The 18,341-nt window shown below is 42.0% G+C and overlaps 2 protein-coding genes and 1 pseudogene across 37 annotated transcripts in view; 1 reads left to right on the top strand and 2 right to left on the bottom strand.

Moving 5' to 3' along the window:
* The window catches only part of syne2b (spectrin repeat containing, nuclear envelope 2b), a 142,215-nt gene extending 141,166 nt beyond the window's left edge, over positions 1-1,049 (bottom strand). For 34 of the 35 annotated variants that reach the window (XM_052486289.1, XM_052486301.1, XM_052486290.1 and 31 more), the window contains exon 1: positions 885-1,048. The gene's annotated coding sequence lies outside the window, so the exon portion shown is untranslated. Of the gene's footprint in view, positions 1-884 lie in introns of all 35 variants that reach the window. The other variant, XR_008086242.1, reaches the window with a different exon arrangement.
* Positions 1,050-2,835: 1,786 nt separating this feature from the next.
* Positions 2,836-3,770, top strand: LOC127913365 (glycoprotein hormone beta-5-like; annotated as a pseudogene).
* Positions 3,771-7,648: 3,878 nt separating this feature from the next.
* Positions 7,649-18,341, bottom strand: part of kcnh5b (potassium voltage-gated channel, subfamily H (eag-related), member 5b) — a 99,380-nt gene continuing 88,687 nt past the window's right edge. For both annotated transcript variants that reach the window (XM_035743024.2, XM_035743025.2), the window contains exon 11: positions 7,649-17,209. In XM_035743024.2, the coding sequence (XP_035598917.1) occupies positions 16,238-17,209 (972 nt within the window). In that variant the 3' untranslated portion in view covers positions 7,649-16,237. The remainder of the gene's footprint in view (positions 17,210-18,341) is intronic.

The following is an 18,341-nucleotide window of genomic DNA, read 5'->3' as shown; positions in this document are numbered from 1 at the left end:
TAAAGAAACTATCAGAGGGTCTTGTCTTGCAAATTGGCTGCATGAATGAAACTTAATGTGTCCCATAAAAATGGCAGTCATACACTGTTGAGAGAACAGTTAAACATAATCAAACAAGCTTGTTTTTAGGCAAAAACTGGTCAATCAAATGTTCCACTAATTTAAACAACAAAATGCAGTGAAACTGATTGGATTATCAAGAAGTCAATATAAGGGAATGTTGTATTTTTTTTTCACCCAACATTTAACCTAAATCCAATGACATGGTGACATTTGTTGTTGGTTTCGCGTTGAATTCACGTCAATCAAACTAGACTTGGGAGGATAGTTTTTTCCATTAGAGTTTAAAATATTCCTCACATAGGTCGAGTTAAGAATAAATGTCGTGCACTTTGACTAGCGAAACGCTAGATAGCACGACAGACGTGTCGACTTCGTGAACTTGTCACTGCCTAAAATAGAGCACCAGTGGGCACGTGTTCAGTGCCGCTCTAGTGCGCTTCAAACCCAAGTTTTGTAATGTCAAGAGTCCTTGAGGGCAGACAAGTATGGACCAGAATAATTTTAATAATGAAGGCTATACTGTCGACGTGCAGCTCGTCCTATAGTTCTGTCAAAATATGGTGAAGTTGCCTAATGAGAAACTCATCATAGGCTACACGATTTATGAAGAGAGGGGGAAACAAAACTCAAATATGCTAATTAAATGCTATATTGGCTAATATGATCATCTGAACAAAAGTCGAGGGGTGAATAGAGGGTCAAATATTCTAACAATAGGCCTAAAATCAAACATTAAAAGCTTATTCAGAGTAAGTAAAGTAATATTGCGCTTTCCAAACTGAAAGCCACTATCATTCATTCGCCAAACGGTGTCTACTTACATGTAACAAAGTTGAATAGACGTGTTTCAGTTGTCTGGCAATCAGATACAAGTCCAACAATAACAATACTCATTGATTGGAATAGGGAAAACAGAGTGCGCTGTACAGTACAAGTTGTGAAGCACCAGCACAGTTACACCCCTCCCACCGCGCGCAAATGTGGAGATGTCTACACAACTCCGAGAGTAAAGCGAGCCTCTACGGATCGAGGAGTGGGTTTCAGACCGAGTCCGGACAGCTAAATATATCAACCAGTCACGTCGGACATACTCCCCATTTTGTCACACCTGTAGGGGTTGGGGGCTATAGCCTACAAAAGTGTATCACATTGTAACCAGTGGAACAACAACATGAACACTGATAGTCACTGCAAGAACAACTTCTTCTTCAAATCACATCTCAGAATTCATGTATTATATTGATATAAAAACCCATCCACTTCACCAAACGCAGATCTTATGGATAGGTAGGTTTAGAGTGTCCTTTTTAAATCTGGCATGTTCTTTAGCAACACTATTGCCAGACTAGCGGCTTTGATGGAATCGTAATAATGTCACACTAACAAATAAACACTCCACTCCTCCTCCAGTGGGTCTCTATAGCTGACTAGAGACTAGAGTGTCAGTGTCACATATCAATTGCTGTATGCCTGGAACAGAGTGAAAAGTTAAACTGTCTCACCAGTTTAAGATCTGCTGTCTGCTGGGGCCATGTAATGAAATTAGTATTTATTGCAGATTTAATTGAGAAAATAAATAAACATAATATACACCTGGCCTTTTGTACAGTTATTGACAACAGCAAAGGCAGCCAGTCCATTATCATTGTATGGTTTTAGAGAATTGCAATTTTTTCCCCCACCCCACAACTCATACAGTATCATTAACTAAACGTCCATGGTTGAATGAGGTCCTTTGATTTATGGGAATAGTCAGTCCTGCCAGCAGGAACAAGAGGTCACTGTATTATCATCTTAACCAGAGCCAGAGACCTGATTTGAGCTTTGGCTTGAACTTTAGAACTCTTTAGAAAATGCCAGGTAATATGTGATATCCAGGACGTGAGGAGGGGGCTTAGATGACTGAGATCAGGTGGAGTCATCCCTGACTCATCCTCCCTCCCTGCTACTCTAATCTAACCATAACTGGGTGGAGGTTGAGGTTAATTTCGTAAAGTACTTGAGTTCTTCTGCTCCAATCCCCATTATCCTGAGGGAGACGGTCATTTCATGATGAGCGAAGTATTTACTCATCCAAATAAACTGTCAGGTCTTCCTCTCTCTCTCTCTCTGCTCTCTCTGCCCTCTCTGCTCTCTCTGCTCTCATCTCCGTTACTGTGGCTGACACATATCAGACCAGACCGTAAAATACTCCTGTCTCCATGGGCTCCACACACTAAACATCCAAATTAGAGCTACAGTAAGTGCTCTGTGAAAATATAAATTAATATTTACAAAATGTAATTACATTTACAGACTTGTACTGAAATGGATAAGAACACACACGTTAATTAGCAGGTCCAGGGAAAGGATCTCACGTGTAAGAACAGCTCCTGAGGTCCATCAGCTAAATTAGCCTGGTTGTACAGGTATGATTGTGTTTCCCCCCTCTTCTATGTGGATCACTATGAACAAAGAAGCAGCCACAGTCCCTAATCAGGCTAATGGCCTGTAGTTCACAGGTGACTGGGCTGATGAGGTAGAAAGGCCTAAGGGGGATCAGACAGGAGCCTGACTCTCTGGCAAGAGCCAGTCAGGTTACTAATTCCCTGACTGGCTCCTGGTTGACGTGATATGCTGGGATAAATAGCTGGAAGTTCCTCCCTGAGATCCATTAGCAGGTGCTGTCAGAGACATCACAGCTACCGGAGTAACTGCAGCTCCTGATTCAGAGGTTCAGTGGTAGTCCTCTTCAGTGGAGATCTACTGCAGTGAGACCAGTTGTGAGCCCAGATGACCCAGAGTAGAGGTACTCAAGTGGTGAGTTATACCACTTTAGTTAGATCAGTCACACTTACTCTTTATGGAGTTTGGGTCAGCAATCAGAGATCTCTGGAATATTTCATTTACAAAAATACTCACCACATTAACTTGCTATACACAGACTATTTGAAGACTTTGATAAAAGATATAGAGATATAGAGAGAGTGTAATGTTAGGCAATAGCGATAACCCTGTGGTGTCTGTGCAGGTTGCGTTCTGTGCTGCTGTGCTGTACATTGCTGTGATCATGGCTTTACACTAATCCAGGCTTCATCCGTCAACCTGCCCGCTTCATTGGCTGTGCTGTCCGGAGTTTACTTTCCGGGCCAGGAAACCAGGCTGAGGTGGGCTGCACATCACCACGGACACCTGCTGGGGGCGCTGTGAGACCTGGGAGGTGAGGACGGAGAGCAGGAGAGAGTCCTATGCAGTCTGACTGCAGATAACGGTTACAAATCAGTAGATGTCAGCAAACTCTGTAAACTATTTAATTATGAGTACTAAACTACAGTATGATGATTATTGTAGAACTATGCATCACTGTATCCCGGCTAAAGGCTAAATCGACCAGTTACAAAATAAAGCAGGTAATAAACAAATATATTATAAACTAATTTCTCATAAACTGTACTTCCAATGGAGTAACTTAATTGTGGAGCTTGTTGAATGAACGAACGTGTTAATCGAAATTAACCTGGTCTCTGTGTGTGTCTCTTCAGAAGCCTGTCCTGGACCCTCCCTACATAGAGTCCTACCATCGTGTGTGTACCTACAACAAGACACACCTGATGACGGTACAGCTGCCTACCTGCTCAGCCAACATGGACCCCATGTACCCCTACCCTGTAGCCCTGAGGTGTGACTGTGGAGCAGTTGTGGAAAAAGTACCTAATTGTCATACTTGAGTAAAAGTAAAGACACCTTAAAAGAAAATTACTCAAGTAAAAGTGAAAGTCACCCAGAAAACTACTACTTGAGTTAAAGTCTAAAAGTATTTGTTTTGAAATATACTTAAGTATCAAAAGTAAATGTAATTGCTAAAATATATTTAAGTATCAAAAGTAAATGTATAAATCATTTCAAATTCCTTATATTATGCAAACCCGACCGCACAATTTTCTTGTATTTTAAATGTATGGATAGCCAGGGGCATACTCCAACACTCAGAAATAATTCACAAACGAAGCATATGTGTTTAGTGATTCCACCAGATCAGAGGCAGTAGGGATGACCAGGGATGTTCTCTTGATCAGTGTGTGAATATTTTCCTGTTCCATTTTCCTGTTCTGCTAAGCATTCAAAATGTAACAAGTACTTTTGGGTGTCAGGAAAAATGTATGGAGTAAAAAGTACATTATTTTCTTTAGCAATGTAGTGAAGTAAAAGTAGTCAAAAATATAAATAGTAAAGTACAGATACCCCCCCAAAACAACTTAAGCAGTACTTTAAATATTTTTTACTTAAGTACTTTACACCACCACTGTGGAGTGTGTCTGACCAGCACCACTGAGTGTATCACTTATGTCTAACTGCTGCCATCACTAGTACTGGACATGGAGAGCAGCGCTGGACATTTCCATTCTCTCCATAGAATAAATCGCCTTTCTATTTATTTTTCAAGTCATTATGCAACTTGGAAAAACTTGAAACATGTTAACACATTATGTAATCTGACTCTGAATAGTTTATTTCAGTCAGATATAGCTCACTCAGCTCTCTTACTGAAAAAGAAGACGAGAAGAATCAAAAGAGTCAAGAAATTCAAAGCATAGTGGTTGATAATGAACTTGAAATCATTCATAGAGGATATAAACTTGTTTTTCTAAGCGTTATGAATATGCATGAGAAGGAGCATTATATAACCGGTGTCACTAAGGTGCTTCAGGGCTGTGTTTGAGCTCTCATGCTTGGAGCATCTTCACTGTGTGGGTGGGGTTTAGGAGGCTGTGGAGCACTCCCTAGACAGTCAAACACACTCACAGCGTCACACACACCCTCACTCAGTGTCACACACTCACACTCACGAAGAAAGACCCAAAGACGAGTAGCTGCTGCTTTGGCAACAGCCAATGGGGATCCGAATTTTAAAAAATACAACAACAAAAATACACACACACACACCCTATGGTGTCAGGGGTGTCAGACTCATTTAGAGTGCCTCTTGGGTTCATCACAAAATCTTCAAGACTCGAAACATAAACAAAGACATTATCACCCTCTTCCCCCAGATATTAATATTAATAGTACAGTCTCTCTGTGATTATTGCTTTTGGGCTTTTCATGTTGTGGCACCAGGATCATCCAAAAGGCCACATTAAAGGATCAACAGAGTTCCATCATCTTAGAATGGAAAATATCATTGAGAGGAAATGAAGAGATCTCTGTTATAAATTACCGTGGAAAAGCCAACAACAGTTCTACCATCTTTAATCCTTGTTTGACTCCATGTCACATCTGTAAATCTGGACAAGGTAAAAAAGACATAGTGCCAACATGTTTGACCCAGTACACCTAACTTGGAACAGTGAACAGACCTGTGTCTCTGTGTCAGCTGGCCATGTCTCCTGGGTCTCCTAATCAAACTCACTCACAATCTACAGCACTGTCAAACCCAGCATAAATAGGCGAGATTAGAAGACCTGGCTGTGTGTCTCAAGACAGCACAGTTCTGTGGCCCTGTTGAGAGCTGCTGTAACGGCCCCTGTCTTTCTAATCGTTTCTGACATTACCGTCGCTTCCTCCTCTGGCTGGGGGAGGGTGGGGGAGAGGGGAGGAGGGTGGAAGGGGGACCTGTAACAGCTCCTGGCAGGAGGACTGAAGGGGGAGGTGTGGGGGGTTGGGGGGTACTGGTGCAACACACCACACTGCAACGTTCTAATGGAAAAAGAGGAGGCAGGATCTGAGAGGAAGGAACAGATGATGATTATGACGATGATAAGGATGAAGGTGATGATGTTGATTATGATGGTGAAGATTATGGTGAACCCCTCCTCTGCTGAGATTCTGTGATAAGATTTTCACTCAAAAGGTAAATTGTAACAAAAACATGAACATTGATAGCTTTCATAAAAGGCCATGCTGAACCCAAATCCACCTCTAACTGACCGCTGTAAAATAATTACCACATACTGTATTTGGTGGTTTTAATGGATGATCTATATTGGTCCTTACTGAGTGGAAAGGGAGCTTGGTCTTTTTCTTTGTCGATCTTAGGTCTGAGAATCAATGTCTTTACTTAGAGTACACCAAAGAGAAGGTACACCTAAAATGCTTTAAATTAGTAAATTTAGCCACAATCAATAATATTTCAAGAGAATTCAATGGCATGATGCTCCTACAGTATATTGATGAATGTCAGTTTCAGAGGAAGAGCACTTAACCAAGGGTAATGGGTTCAGACTCTGTGACCAAAAACTATTACAGAAAGTAGTCATTACATCTTACTTTTCACACTCCCACAGGAGTCATCAATTGCAGCTTTATTTTTAGTAGCTCTTGAGAAGCTAATTTCTCTTGGACTGTTTCTCTTCGGCTTGGTGTCAATACACACAAATGGTGGTAAATTAGCCACGATAATTCCTGTCAACCTGCTCAGTTTTAATTGCCAGTTCCGATTAGAACCCTTCATTGCACCCTACCTGTGCCTGAACAAGGACTGTAGCTCCAGCGTTAATGAGCTTACTAGAGTCAACACGATTTATCACAACACAGGAGTTGATTGGACAGATTATTGGAATGCAGACCTTTTGCCAAATCAAGCCTGACAAAGTATCTCAAAACGCTTTCTAAAAAAACTAAAAACAAAAAAGGTTTGAGGTACCTCAATACAATTTATGTTAATTAATTTAAATGGGTTAAATTGGACTGTTTCGGTCTAGAAGATTGCATCAGATTACACGGATTCCTCTTAGAATCAGAACCCTGTATCCGACCAGTAGTATTCAAATCACACACGCAACACAGAAATAACTAATAACACACAGACAGTATCAGCTTGGCAAATCTAATTTCTGGGAGTTCAGATTTGACTACTATATGGTATCACAGATTGGATTTTGCAGTAAAACCAATGATGTATATAAACCCTGGATTGCTGATGCTATGTATTGGCCATTGAGAGGCTTTGAAACCACTGTTCAGCCATATTAGCACAGCACACATATTGGAACAGTCCTTTATAGGAATTAATGGAATTCTACAGTATTTCAAAAAAATGTTTCAAGGACAAAAGTACATGTACTGTATTTAAGTATTTTTTGTTGTTATAGTAGGGACATTAGTAACATTAGTAATCTCAAAACATTATACTTTAAGGAAAATGTTTTTAAATACTGTATATGTTTTTATTATGTTTAGCTCACATAATATAATTTAAAAGTATGCATTAATAAGGTGTCTGTAATATAATAAATGTGGCATACATTTCTATTCCAAAATATTTTTTACAATGGCGGGGGAGTGTCAAGATGGAGACACATTGGCCTCAACACAGCACCCTCTAACCCTCATCTAGTGTATACATAAATCAGTGGGTAAATATTTGTCTGCTTAGCCATCTCATCTAGTGTATACATAAATCAGTGGATAAATATTTTGTCTGCTTAGCCATCTCATCTAGTGTATACATAAATCAGTGGATAAATCTTTGTCTGCTTAGCCATCTGAAAGTATAAAGAGGGAATACATTGAACGAGTGATTCTGACATTCTGTAGATTTCCCAGTAATAATACATTTCCTTCCCTGTAGAGAAGCACAATGTAAAGTTGACAAATAGACTAGAAATCCCCAGACAGTACTTTATTTAGCTGACGCTACAGTTAAGGTGTGCAACTGTAAAAAAAAAAAAAAAAGTTTAAATACATGAGCCATAGTGGGAATCATCAGTGCTACTTATTAATGCCATTGCTTTAACAAATGGTAGACAACAGTAACATTCCAGTAGAAATTATTGGAAATTATAGTCCAGGTGTGACCAGATGCTTCCCAGTCATACCAGTCCTGTCGCCATATGGAGAGGTATCCAGTCAACATAAACAGAGAGAGAGAGAGAGAGGCTAGATATTAGCATGCTCAAGACACAATCAGTGAGTTTCGCTTGAAGTTCTTCAGAGAGAGCAGAGAGAAAGAAGAGAGAGGGGGACAGAGAGAGCGAAGGAGAAAGGGATAGGGATTGAGAGAAAGCGAGCGACCAGTGTGCGGGGTGAGAAGGAGAGATAGAAGAGAGGAGAGAGCAGTGTCAGCTGAGAGAGGGATGGGGGGGTGCAGCTATACATTCAGGTGTCTGAGACTGAAATGTGATGTGTTCTCTCCCTGTGATGAAGGGAAAACTGGCAGGCTCTTTTTTTCCCGGTCACTAGTCAAATCAAGACCAAAGGAAGAACCAGAAGAAACTCTCTCCTTCCCACTGCTCCTCCTCCCTGTGTCCCTTCATGAAAATCAAGTCTGTTTAAGTCATTTGAGAGAAACTTTCAAATGGCATGTGGTGTATACAAGAGTGTTACAGTATGAATGACTTATATGCACAAATCCCTCGACTGAATCCTAATTATCTCTGTACTATTACGTAGTACAAGGACTAGATTCCTATGTAGCAGACAGGCATTCATCAGTGGACTTGGAGCAAGAACCATACACATACATACTTTATATAAGACTCTGCTGTGAGTTTACGAGTGCCATTGTGAAATAATCTGTTCTCAATCCCCAGAAAAATCACAGTTTGCGATATTCAATGCGTCTTCATAACCATGGTAAAATGGACAGAAGACATCCCCATTGGTACTAAACACCTCAGGTAGGTATCTCTGTTGGAATAGCTGTGCCACAGAGGGAGCCACGTTGCAGCAGGCTAGGCTATCTGAGAAGAGGTGAGTTTTAAACAGAAGCCAGCCCAGCCCAGTGCTGCAGTGCAGTTGAGTTGAGGAGAGGCTTGAGAGGCCGGCAGGCACCCACCACAGAAGAACTAAAGCCTCCCATGCTCTGTCTGCTTGATGTTCTGGCAGCCAGGGAAACTGATCTGCCTCTGTGGAGACACCATCTTGGGAAATCAGATCCAGATCAAGAGCTCAAGTGTTGCACGTGTATACAGCAGTCACAGTACCCTGGGTCATAACACTGCTCCTCAGGCTGCAGATTTACAAATGCATTTTCATAAATGTATTTCATATTTTTATTGAGATGAGCCTTGAGTGGCGACGGTGCGCTCAACAAACTCATCTTCAATAATAGAACTTGGTTCAGGCTTTGTGACACACTGTGTCACTGTGTGGAGGCTGTCTCGTGCCATGCGTAGGGATCGTGGAACTGTGTGTCACTGGATGGAGTGGACCTTCGTGTGCATTAAACTTTATGTGCCAGAAGCCATGCTGTCAGTCTGTCTCAGACATCCCTACTTTATTTACCACATTTGCAGTCAGTCTGCACATCTAGTTCATGCAGCAGGGTGAACTTAAAAAGCCTTATTTACACATCATGGCAACATACGGTCGGTGCATAACATGTCCCTAAATGATGCATAGACACGAGAAGAAACTGTTATGCTATTAATGCTAAAATACTTCTGAAAAAAATCTCTCTCTCTCTACAGGAAATCAGACAGTGATAGGGGATATGCTGTACAGTGCTGCTTGAACGTATGTGAACCCTATAGGGCTAGTCATTATGTTGTTATAAAATATAACCATTTTGTAATAGACATTCCAAGTAAATGACAGAAACAAAAAAAATATATATTTTCACTGTTTTTTTTTAACAAAAGTGGTTTATTTAACAGAAACTCAGATTGTGTGTAAAAATATGAGAACCTCTTCAGTCAATAGCTTGTGGAACCTCCATTAGCAGCGATAAACTGGAGTAAACTTCTCCTATAGCCAGTAATCAGTCTCTAATTACAGAACTCAGCCAATTGTAGTGAGGTTTGAGGGGTGTCTGGCATGAACTGCCCACTTCAGGTCCTGCCACAGCATCTCGATTGGATTTAGGTCAGGATTTTGACTTGGCCAATCCAAAACACAACTCTTCTTTCTCCTGAGCCATTCTTTGGTAGATTTGCTTGAATGCTTTGGGTCGTTGTCTTGTTGGAAGACCCATTTTCGGCCCAGCTTTAGCTCCTTGACTGATGGCCTGACGTTCAAGAATCTCCTGGTACACCTCAGACTTCATGGTTCCCTTAATGATGTGGAGTCGCCCAGGTCCAGAGGAAAAGCAGCCCCAGATCTTGACATTCCCACCACCATACTTGACTGATGGGATAAGGTTCTTCTGGTGGTAGGCAGTGTTGGATTTTCGCCAAACATAGCGGTGTGACCAAAAAGGTCAATTTTGGACTCATCGGTCTAGAGAATGGACTTCCAGAAACCTGTCCAGGTGGTCTCTGGCAAAGTTAAGACGGGCAGTTTGGTTCTTTTTTGATAGCAGAGGCTTCTTTCGAGTCAGTGTTCGTCTTATTGTTGAACCATGCACAGTTACCTGAGCAAGGGAGGTCTACAAATCTCTAGATGTTATGTTTAGGTTGGCTTTTACCTGATTTATTATTGTTCTTGTGGCTCTTGAGGATATTTTGGAAGGGCTTCCACTTCTAGGCTGAGTTGCTGTCATGTTAAATGCTCTCCATTTGTAAATTATTTGCCTCACAGTGGCCTGATGGAGCTCAAATCTTATTGAGATAATTTTATAGCCTTCTCCAGACTGATGTGCTCTCACTACCCTCGTCCCGATGTCCTCTAAGAGCTCCTTTCCTCTCGGCATGGTGTGCTTTGCATTCACCTGAATGGGTAACACTAAACTTACCAGGTTTCTTATGTCTATTTATCAGAGTCCCGCCCAAACGCTTTCCAAATTATCTTTCCTTTGATTGGTTCATTTGGTACCCAATTATTTACCCACCTGATTCTACTTACCTACTTGATTTAACCAATGCAACTTGGGGTTCAATTATTTTTGCACCTGCACTAATTACTTTTTAATTTTGTTTTTCTACTACATGCTTGATTTCCTCTACACCAACAGATGGAATTGGTAAATATAAACCTGTTATGTCAGATCAAAAGGCTGGTTCTGATTAAATTAAGATTTCATGGTAAAAAATTTAAAAATCTGTCATTGCACAAAGGGTTCACATACTTTTAAGCAGGATTGTCTATGTCAATCATCAGAAATATAAATCAATGTACAGTATGTAGCAACAACTTACTGGAACAGACCAAGGCTTGAAAGAGAAAAATCATGACGGTGCTCAATAATTGACACTCAATCATCAATATCAGTTTATCACTTGCATTGGCACTCATGTCATCCAGAATGACCAGATAAGTTTAGCCTATAGCTACTGGACTTTCTTTCTGTGGGAAAAGCATTAACCTTATTGATTTCCCCATTCGCCAAGTATCAATGCAGTGTTTCAGAAACCATTGGTAAGTCATGGTTAATAGTGCTACCTCTATACATACCCTGAATGTCAACATTGGAAATTGTCAATAATTTAAAAATATTTATATATAGAGTAGATCAATAAAATCTTGGTTCTCTTTCAACACATTTGCATGCAGTCAACTGCATAATATACAGGCAAGAAGTAAATAGAGTCAGGGGCGCAACTTTCACTGGTGACACGACCCCCACATTCTGAAATGGCATTTTTGTCCCCCCCCTCTCAGTTTTACCATTGCACTGTGATACTAAAAGCGCCATCGGTGTGCTTTAGGACCATGCGGACGCCTCAGAGCGGTCAGGTAGGCTGTTTGGCGGGTTCATTGGGCTGGATTTACGCGCATGTGGACAACAAAGACCATGCGGACGGCAAAGCTTCTGAAAGGCACGGTGCTGCTGTCTGCAGCTGCTGTCTCTGTGTGTGTTGCAATTTTTCTCCAAGTCGTAAAAGCAAGCAGAGGAGAAACTGGCTACTTTTTATTTGACTGATGTAGCTGGCAAGGTACCTGTAACTGCTGTTTGACTTATATTACCAGTGCTGAGCTAGTAGTGTAACTGACCTGTAACGTTAGCTACAGTAATATTTAATCCCTTCTCGACTTAAGTTCTGTGTGAAGAGAATGCACCAGCTAGCTTGTTGCTACCACAGCCAGTTACGCTCTAGTCTCTAGCTATGTGTCAGGTTGCTGTATCTAACTTTGCTAGTTTCCTTCTAACGTTGGCTAACGTTAGCTGGATAGCTCACTAACTTTAGCAATTACTTATGCCTCAATCACACCAGACCTAAATCAAATGATGAAACCAGCGGCCAAGCGACCGAAAACTGATATTCAGATTTGTTTTTGACAGCGCGATGTGAGTTTTTATTAGACACAGCATAGCAATGTAACATTATTGATCTGTCAGTTTTCCAAGCTAATTCCCTACTTTTCACACTGACATGGTATAAACAGCACTACAGGCTACACTGTCATTGTGCAGTCAGTACACAATACTATGCTCATCATGTTTTAGCAGGATCAGACAGCCAGGGAAGACCAGTCTACGGAGCTCAGGTGAATTTTGCAGTATATTATAACAATCAGTGAATGGATACAAAGTTCCATCTTGATTTGATGGGTCGACTACAGTCTGAGATCTGGGAATAATGGTCATTTAAATGATTGAACCATTGATTCTATTCTTGGATAATAGAATGTATAAATGTACACCAAGGTAATTCTTTGCCATGCCTCATCTTAGCAGGATCAGATGATGACAGGGGTCTCAGCTGGGTCAGGCAACCAGGGAAGTGCAGTCTGTGACGGCGCTCATGTGAACTTTTGCAGATACAACACTTTATTCTCTCTGTGCAGCAAACACTGGACAATCCAGAAGCTTCAAAGATTTCAACTATTTTAAGGCAGTCTGACAAACTTCAAGTTTGTTTCCAAACTGTATCAAAGTTTGTTAGAGGCTTTTCCGGATGACACAAAACAAACATGTGAGGGAGACCTGGGAAACACTACTGATGATGATGAATGGATGCAGATATGTTTGAATAACCTGTCATGTTCATATCATCGCAGACATAAACTGCAGTGTATGACCATCCATAGAACATACTATATGCCAGTGAAACTGAATATCAAGCACTCAGAACTATAATTTCTCTGCTGGATGTGTAAAACACCAAAGGGAACATATTTGTTATGATCTTGTGAAGGCTGGCTGAATTCTGTCAGAGAATGTGATTTTATCTCAGCATGTCTACAGATTCACCCGTCTCCCTGTTTTTATTTGCTTGGAAATGTTGATATTGGAGAATGTTATCAGAAGAAACTGTGAAACTCAGCATTTATAGCAGCTAAGAAATGCTATGCCATTAATTGGAAGGTTGGGTATCCTCCCACAATGTCACAATGGATGGCAGAAATGTCAAGTTATGCATCACTATATTTGATTTCTGTATGACAAAAGGTGTCTGTATTGAAAACATGAGATTTTCTTTAGTCCAGCAGTAGCAAATAGATTATGGCACACGAGACACGTGTCTGATTTGCGCCTGTCTCAGTGGACTAATCCATTGAGGAGGCGGCAGGGATTACACGGTCCAACAATATGGGGATTGTGGCTCAGATGCACAAGGCACGTCTTTCTCCAGAAGGCATTCTCTCCCGCCCTTTCGTGGGTATTCAATGTTTCATAACTTTGTGTGCATTGTTTGCTGTGTCTCTCAATTCCCCATTATACATTTGAAGTCAGAAGTTTACATCCACTTAGGTTGGAGTCATTAAAAACTCGTTTTTCAAGCACTCCACAAATGTCTTGTTAACAAACTATAGTTTTGGCTAGTCGGTTAGGACATCTACTTTGTGTATGACACAAGTAATTGTTCCAACAATTGTTTACAGACAGATTATTTCACTTATAATTCACTGTATCACAATTCCAGTGGGTCAGAAGTTTACATACACTAAGTTGACTGGGCCTTTAAACAGCTTGGAAAATTCCAGAAAATTATGTCATGGCTTTAGAAGCTTCGGATAGGCTAATTGACATCATTTGAATCAATTGCAGGTGTACCTGTGGATGTATTTCAAGGCCTACCTTCAAACTCAGTGCCTCTTTGCTTGACATCATGGGAAAATCTAAAGAAATCAGCCAAGAGCTCATGAAAAAAAATGGTAGACCACAAGTCTGGTTCATCCTTGGGAGCAATTTCCAAACGCCGCATTCATCTGTACAAACAATAGTACGCAAGTATAAACACCATGAAACCACACAGCCGTCATACCGCTCAGGAAGGAGATGCATTCTGTCTCCTAGAGATGAACGTACGTTGGTGAGAAAGTGCAAAGCAATCCCAGAACAACAGCAAAGGACCCTGTGAAGATGCTGGAGGAAACAGGTACAAAAGTATGTAAATCCACAGTAAAACAAGTCCTATATCGACATAACCTGAAAGGCCGCTCAGCAAGGAAGAAGCCACTGCTCCAAAACCGCCATAAAAAAGCCAGACTACGGTTTGCAACTGCACATGGGGACAATGATCGTACTTTCTGTGTCCTCTGGTCTGATGAACTGTTTGGCAATAATGACCATCGCTATGTTTGGAGGAAAAAGGGGGAGGCTTGCAATCCAAAGACCACCATCCCAACTGTAAAGCACGAGGGTGGCAGCATCATGTTGTGGGGGCGCTTTGCTGCAGGAGGGACTGGTGCACTTGCCATCTATTTTGGTGCACAAAATAGATGGCATCACGAGGAGGGAAAATTATGTTGATATATTGAAGCAACATCTCAGGACATCAGTCAGGAAGTTAAAGCTTGGTCGCAAATGGGTCTTCCAAATGGACAATGACCCCAAGTATACTTCCAAAGTTGTGGCAAAATGGCTTAAGGACAACAAAGTCAAGGTGTTGGAGTGGCCATCACAAAGCTCTGACCTCAATCCTATAGACAATTTGTGGGCAGAACTGAAAAAGCAGGTGCAAGCAAGGAGGCCTACAAACCTGACTCAGTTACACCAGCTCTGTCAGGAGGAATGGACCAAAATTCAGGCAACTTATTGTGGGAAGCTTGTGAAAGGCTAACCGAAACATTTGCCCCAAGTTAAACAATTTTAAGGCAATGCTACCAAGTACTAATTGAGTGTATGTAAACTTCTGACCCACCTGGCCTGCAAATGTAGGCCTATAAATGCGCCCACTTGGGGATGGCTGATAGTATTTCTGATTGTCTTAATTCACCACCACTAATGAGCTGTGGAGATTCTCAAAGTAATTTTTCTTCACCTCAAACAGCAAGTAAACAAAGTCTGTTTTTAGAATCAACTGATAATGACAATAGTTCCTCTAAGTATTTGAAAAATATTTCCAGCTCTCTCCCTTTCCTTTCGATAACCACTCAGCATGAAAAGTACAAATGTAATGCTCTGGTCCTGTGGAAACATCCCTTGCACAATTAGCCTACAGCTGTGTCTGTCCCGAGCTCACTGGCACTGGAATATCTGAGGGCCCAGAATATTTCACACAATGTTTCATGTTTGCGAGTACGGGTTTCGGGTTGATAGACAGGCCATGCGTACCAATGTGATTTATAGGATATTTATTTTTAATCAGGATATTTTCTACCTGCAAGCTTCAATGTTTTTATGTGTTGGCTTTAAATAGGCTATTTTTACATAGTTGGCAATGGCAATAAAAGTTACTTTTAGATTTGTATCATTTTCATTTATATTTAGATAGACTGTAGATTAACCACAGACAAAGATTTTGAGTTGCAAAGCCTATAATAAATTAAATGAAACTGTTCCACGAAAATGTGCATATAAAAATCATAACAGTCACGCAGTATGGTAGAAATGATATCATAAGCTTGCACTTCAAATGGAAAAGGTTGCCGACCGCTGGTGTAGCCTATTACCAGCAACTTAAGCAGCATAAAGGCAGAATCTGCGAAGGCCAGCAGCAGCGAGAAGAGGGTCTGGAAAATTATTTTTTCTTCTGGTTAGGCTATCTTGATCTCTGGCTCCCTGTTGAGTTATTTGTGTGTCGTAATTATTTAATTAAACAGCGTGCTCAAAGTATCAGACAATTTCAGTACTTATAGCCTAGTTGATTTTATTAGAACACATAGGGTGAGTCTATATGCGTAAAAATATATGTTTAAACATTTCAACCAATTGATTGGTCGAAATAAAAGACTACTCTTGATCAACCAATATTTGTTTGTTGTCGGGAACAGAACTAGTAGAAATGCAGGAAATGAGCTTTAGATGCCCCACCCACTTCTAAAACCAAAGTTGCGCCCCTGAATAGACTTTTAGTTTCTTTGGCAAGCCAGAATCCAGCTGGACATGCATAGAGAAATATTTACAATCAAGAAAGGTCTCATGATGGACATGAGTTAAAAGTTTGTGTGCAAATGTTAAGGTACGTCGAACAGTGGTGTTTTGTCCTCTTCAGATGTGCCCGTCATCGTCCACTAAATCAGGAGAAACGGGTCTGGAGACAGTGAAGATGTCCTGACGTTTGGTTTTGGTTTTGGGGGTGGCGGCCAGAGGTAGAGACGGCCTCCTCTTCTCTGTAGAGGTCAGCAGTTTGAAGATCTGAGCCACCTGTTTCTCCAGGGCCCCCAGCCGGCCCCCCAGAGTCTGGAGGTCCCCCCGGAGCTCCAGCCGGGTCTCCTGCAGCGCAGCCTGCAGGGCCTGCTCTGGGATGGGGCCGAACGGGTGTGGCAGGGGGGCCTCCCCGGCCCTGTCTATACGCAGCTCACTCTTAGTGATGCCGCTATCGCAGGAGTCTGTCTTATGGAGGCGGTTGTCCTCTCCCTCTCCTCCTCTGAGCCCCGCCTCCTGCCCCCTGCCCTGCTGAGATAGCATCTCCACAGAAACGGCTTTAGCTACATTGTTCAGTCCCTCCTTCCTGACCACGGGAGGTGGGGCAGCCACGTTTTTGAGGCGCCCCCAGCCCCTGGCAGCAGGAGGCTTTACCAGAGCAGGGCTGCTGCTCACCTTGAGTCGGACTGGAGGCGGCTCCCCCATGGCAGGACTAGACTGCATGGGCGTGACCTGGGACACGGTGAGCACACTGCTACTGCAGCCCGTGGGGGGAGCCCCGTTCTGGAGCCCTTGCAGGCAGGAGTGGGGTCCGGGCCGCTGGATGTTGAGGGGCAGGGAGTGCTGCAGGCTGGAGTGGGATAGCTGCAGGCTGTGGGGGATGGGGTGAAGGTGGTGCTCCACTTGGAGCTGGTTCTTCTCCAGGTCCAGCTGGGAGGACACCCCCTGATTCCTCTGCAGCTCCTTCTGCTGCTTGAACTTCTGGAAGAGCTTCCTGACCGGATGGTCCTGGGGGATGGTCAGCTGAACCTCGTTCTTCTGACGCTGGCGCTCCTCCTCCTCCTTCTTCACGTCACTGATCTTACGAAAAATTACCTGCAGAGTACAAAAAAATAGAAGAGTAATCTCATTTTTATACATTATTTATGAATGAAAAGTAATACATTATTCTGTATACAGTGCATTCGGAAAGTATTCAGACCCCTTGATTTTTTCCCACATTTTGTTACAGCCTTATTCTAAAATGTATTAAATAAATTGTTTTCCTCATCAATCTACACACAATACCCCATAATGACATAGCAAAAACAGGTTATTTGAAATTTGATTGGAGTCCACCTGTGGTAAATTCAATTGATTGGATATGATTTGGAAAGGCACACACCTGTCGAGACTTGTGTCAATTGTGTCAAGGCACAGATCTGGGGAAGGGTACGAAAACAATTCTGGTCTCCATCATTCTTAAATGGAAGAAGTTTGGAACCACCAAAACTATTCCTAGAGCTGGCCGCCCGGCCAAACTAGTCAGGATCGAGGGAAAGATGAACGGAGCAAAGTACAGAGAGATTCTTGATGAAAACCTGCTCCAGAGCACTCAGGACGTCAGACTGGGCCGAAGGTTCACCTTCCAACAGGACAATGACCCTAAGCACACAGCCAAGACAACGCAGGAGTGGCTTCAGGACAAGTCTCTGAATGTTCTTGAATGGCCCAGCCAGAGCCTCGACTTGAACCTAATAGAACATCTCTTGAGAGACCTGAAAATAGCTGTGCAGCGATGCTCCCCATCCAACCTGACAGAGCTTGAGAGGATCTGCAGAGAAGAATGGAAATACAGATGTGTCAAGCTTGTAGCTCCCGAGTGGCGCAGTGGTCTATAAGGCACTGTATCTCAGTGCTAGAAGCATCACTACAGACCCTGGTTCAATTCCAGGCTGTATCACAACCGGCCGTGATTGAGAGTCCCATAGGGCAGTGCACAATTGACCCAGCGTCTTCCGGGTTAGGGTTTGGCCGGTGTAGGCCATCATTGTAAATAAGAATTTGTTCTTAACCGACTTCCCTAGTTAAATAAAGGTTAAATAAAATAAAAACATACCCAAGAAGACTCTAGGCTTAAATCGCTGCCAAAGGTGCTTCAACAAAGTACTGAGTAAAGTGTCTGAATACTTATGTAAATTTGATATTTCAGTTGTTTTTTTATACATTTATGAAAATGTCTAAACCT

This window comes from Oncorhynchus keta, chromosome 29, assembly GCF_023373465.1.
Source record: "Oncorhynchus keta strain PuntledgeMale-10-30-2019 chromosome 29, Oket_V2, whole genome shotgun sequence".
Classification (NCBI taxonomy): Eukaryota; Metazoa; Chordata; class Actinopteri; order Salmoniformes; family Salmonidae; genus Oncorhynchus; species Oncorhynchus keta.
Note: the sequence above shows the minus strand (reverse complement) of the source record. Positions and strands in the feature narration are given on the sequence as shown.